At 53.1% G+C, this 3622-nt stretch overlaps 1 protein-coding gene and 1 non-coding gene across 2 annotated transcripts in view; one reads left to right on the top strand and one right to left on the bottom strand.

Moving 5' to 3' along the window:
- The window catches only part of DOCK4 (dedicator of cytokinesis 4), a 194114-nt gene that overhangs the window by 184495 nt on the left and 5997 nt on the right, over window positions 1-3622 (top strand). Inside the window, exons 47-48 of the mRNA XM_025046816.1 lie at window positions 256-328; window positions 1995-2102. Coding sequence (XP_024902584.1) covers window positions 256-328; window positions 1995-2102 — 181 coding nt within the window. The remainder of the gene's footprint in view (window positions 1-255; window positions 329-1994; window positions 2103-3622) is intronic.
- On the bottom strand, window positions 2969-3087 carry LOC112479908. The gene has a single exon (XR_003046382.1). It is a non-coding gene; the product is annotated as a 5S ribosomal RNA (ribosomal RNA).

Genomic DNA, 3622 nt, shown 5'->3' with positions numbered 1-3622 from the left:
TCCTTCATTCCTAGGCACGCCCTCAACCATGTACCAAAGGTTCAGTCACGAGGTCACCGTCTCGTGTCCTCGGGGTCCATGTAAGCATTTTACGTCATAAAAACAGACTCTGTACCTTTGCAGAGGCTGCTGTTTAACCACATGGGAGACGGAGCTTTGCCACGCAGCGACCCCAACCTCTCCGCCCCTTGTGTATGTTGCCAAACCTTCAAAAATACACATTGCGTCATAAAAACAGACTCTGTACCTTTCCAGAGGCTGCTGTTTAACCACATGGGAGACGGGGCCTTGCCACGCAGCGACCCCAACCTCTCCGCCCCCGAGAAAGGTAGGTGAAGCCGCTCCCTCGTCGTCCTGTGTGCGTGGGGTTCGTTTGTCCTCATCTTCTCCAGTCCCGTGTGTCTGTGGACGGCCTCCCTCCAGGTCGCTAGTGCTCCTGGCTCACTTGCTCTGTAGGGGGTAAATGAAAGTCACTCACGATGCAAGCTTTAAAAACAGTCCGGTAAGATTGAACAGCGGAATGTGAGCAGCTCAGGAACACCTCTGTTAAATGGCCTTTGGTGTCAGCGAGGCACCCGGGCACTGCGCCCTGAGGCAGTGATGCCAGTCAGGCTCCTAGCTCAGGACAGTGAAAGTCGCACCTCCCAGTCGGGTCCCTGGGCCCACCCGCTGTCCCCCTGACAAAGCTTGTTCTGCCAGCTCATCTGTTGTTTGTGGTGACTCAGAAACTATTTAAGAATTACAATCCAGCGCCCAATGGAGTGTGCCTCAAGGTCACACACACAAAAAAGAAACACGGGCATTGCGGTTAACAGCCAGTTAGCATCGGCCGTGGGACAGGGCAGAGGACAGAGAGCAGATTAAACGAGACCCCCTCTGCGCAGGGGCGGGGCCTGCAGCAAGCATCATTCGGGGTCACCCTCAAAACACCAGCCGTCCCACAACGGGAGGCACGAGCGGTGTCCCCGTGGAGCGCACGTCAGTCGCCCATTGGGAGCTGGACCGCACGGTCCTCTGAGCATCTCACTCGGCGCTGAAACTCCCCCGGGGCATCAGTAGTGAGGCCGCAGCCAGAACTACTTTAAAACACTCATTTCGCTTGAACATTACAAGTCCAATATTGATCTCTGACTGGAGAAATTAGGAATACGGTATATTTCTCATCCCCTCTACCAAAGACAACCACAAAGCGAATTTAATAGGAACAGAGAAAAAGTATTTTAAAAGTGGTCGTTTCAGCCCATTAAATGAGCAGTGAAGATGGTAAAAACGTTGAGCCGCCAGACGTGCCCAGCAGGTGGCAGTGTGTGCACAGGGAGCCCGCGAGGAACTGTCAGGCTGGCTCTGAACCTCCCTGCAGAGCAGCTGCTGATAACCTGTCTTGCTCGTTCCTCATAGGACTGCTCCATATTTCTGCATCTCACTGAAGCATGCAACAGGCAAATTACAAAACAGGAACGATGCTGTCAGCACTCTAAATTATTTGTTTTAGGACATACTTCAGTATAATGCACTGATTTCAGGAACGAGGGTCCTTTTCTCAAAGAGTTGGTCAGCAGGCCGATGTGGCCGTTGCGGCCCCATAATTCCGCCAAACAGTTGTACCCTTAGCATGTCATTGCCTTCCCCCCTTAGGAGGGCCACTTATCCAGAAATTTCCACAAAAAACTAAGTTTTAAAATAGTCTAGTGCCTGCCTCTTCCAGCCGTTACGCAGCACGTAAACACGTCGGTAATTCTCAGCAAGTTTCTGCTCTAAGGGTAGAGACGTGTAGTTCTGCTCGAGAGAAGCAAACAGACGTGGTATCACCCAATTCAGTGTCAACCGTAATGCGAGGCAGCCGTCAGATGAAGGCTGAGTGTTTAGGAGCCTTCCTGGGTGTTTCTACTCCAGCCGCCCTTTTCATTCTGGATCATTCTGACTTTCTTCTAACGTCTCGAGAGTCCCAAGGGCAAAGTGGGCCGTGTGATTTCAGCTGTGTTGTTGCCTTCCAGCGGCGAACCCCACCCCTAGCAGCTGGAGCCTGGACAGTGGGAAGGAAGCCAAGAACATGTCGGACAGTGGGAAGCTTATCTCTCCCCCTGTCCCTCCAAGACCCACTGGTGGGTATTTGAAGCATTCGGAAATCACTTGCACAAAATAACTTTTACTGACTCCTCCAACTCGTGACGTCCTCAGAGAAAGGTGGGCTGAGGGAAAGCCTCGGAGCTGCACGACGGGTTTACCGTGGCCGCTCTCGGCTGGACTTCGGTCACATGAAACCAGACAGGGCCACCCCCGGTCCTGGCCCCCTGACCCCGCTGAGCCTCTAGCGTTCTCTCTGCCCTTGGCCTTCACCACCTCGTCCTCCTTGGCCTCTGCCGACCCAGCCACGTTCTTCCATCCTCCTGCGAGCCGATGCCAAGGCTCCAGGCTGCCCCCAAACAGGACTCGACCCCTGTCATGGGGATGGGCTTCGGACAAGCCGGCCTCTCATCCCCGGCCGTCTGCCGCCTCCAGAGCCTGCCTTCCGGTCGGCTTTGTCAAGGGACTGACTTAGACTGTGAGAACCACTGAAACTTATTTTTGAGAAATTTTTTGGTGAGTTTATAGCAATATCAGGCCCCTTTTCCTCCCGAACGAGCCACTGACTCGGTGCAGCCGTTAAGAGGGGCCCACCTGCTCCGCTGACTGCCTGTCCTGGTTGGGGGGAGGGTCTAAAGCACCTGTGCACGTCTAGAGTAGCTTTGAAGCTTTACAAATACAACTGGCCCAGCGGTAAGAGAAAACACACTGTTTCCTTCATGCATTTGCCAGGGCCGGTCAAATTTCACTTGCTGTATTTTAGCACCTTATTTTTTTGTTTTTCCCTCTAAGAAAATAGAAATGACTTTCTCTTTTTTTTTTTTTTAGGTGAGGCAACCCTCGGTTGACCTCACAGATCGCAAGGGCCTTGTCAGCTTACAATCCCTCATTTTTGTATTTTTTACGCCTACAGCACCTGGTCTTCCTCCGTGGTCTCCCATCCAAGTATTAACCAGGCCCGACCCTGCTTAGCTTCCGAGAGCAGACGGGATCGGGCGTGTTCAGGGTGGCGTGGCCGTAGACTGACTTTCTCTCTTTTTAAAATGAACTGTGCTGCCCAATCTCTTCTCTCCTTGCTGGAGCCCAGAGTCACCAATGGGTTTGAAAGGCCTGAGAGGTCTTTACACAGAGCAAGAAATAACTGGGCTTCATCGACAGTCCACATTAGCATATCCTTGTGACCGGGGGCGGTTGACACTCACGACCCAGGTAATTTGTGCTTCGTTCATGGTGTGCACACACACCTTCGGGCAGGCTCCGGTTTAAACCTGGCTGTGCTGCTGACGTTGGGAACTTGAATTTTCTAAGGACAGTGACCATGCTGATAGATAGGCCCCTGACCCATTCAGACTTGTCGACAAGGAGACCGGTAGAGCTATTTTAGGTCTCGGTAGGAGAACGCCTTTCTAGAGCGACACCTGTGACCATGCAGCGGGTGGAGCCCACTTGGTGAACCCCTGACTCAGGAGGAGTGGGGTCCCAGACAGTGAACCCCTGACTCAGGAGGAGGGGCGTCCCAGGGCATAGTGAGCCTTGACGTCTGCCACAGTGGTGGCAG

The sequence above is a fragment of the Pteropus alecto genome, unplaced genomic scaffold, assembly GCF_000325575.1.
Source record: "Pteropus alecto unplaced genomic scaffold, ASM32557v1 scaffold21, whole genome shotgun sequence".
Classification (NCBI taxonomy): domain Eukaryota; kingdom Metazoa; phylum Chordata; class Mammalia; order Chiroptera; family Pteropodidae; genus Pteropus; species Pteropus alecto.
The sequence above is the reverse complement of the archived record's forward strand: the minus strand, read 5'-3'. Positions and strand labels throughout refer to the sequence as shown.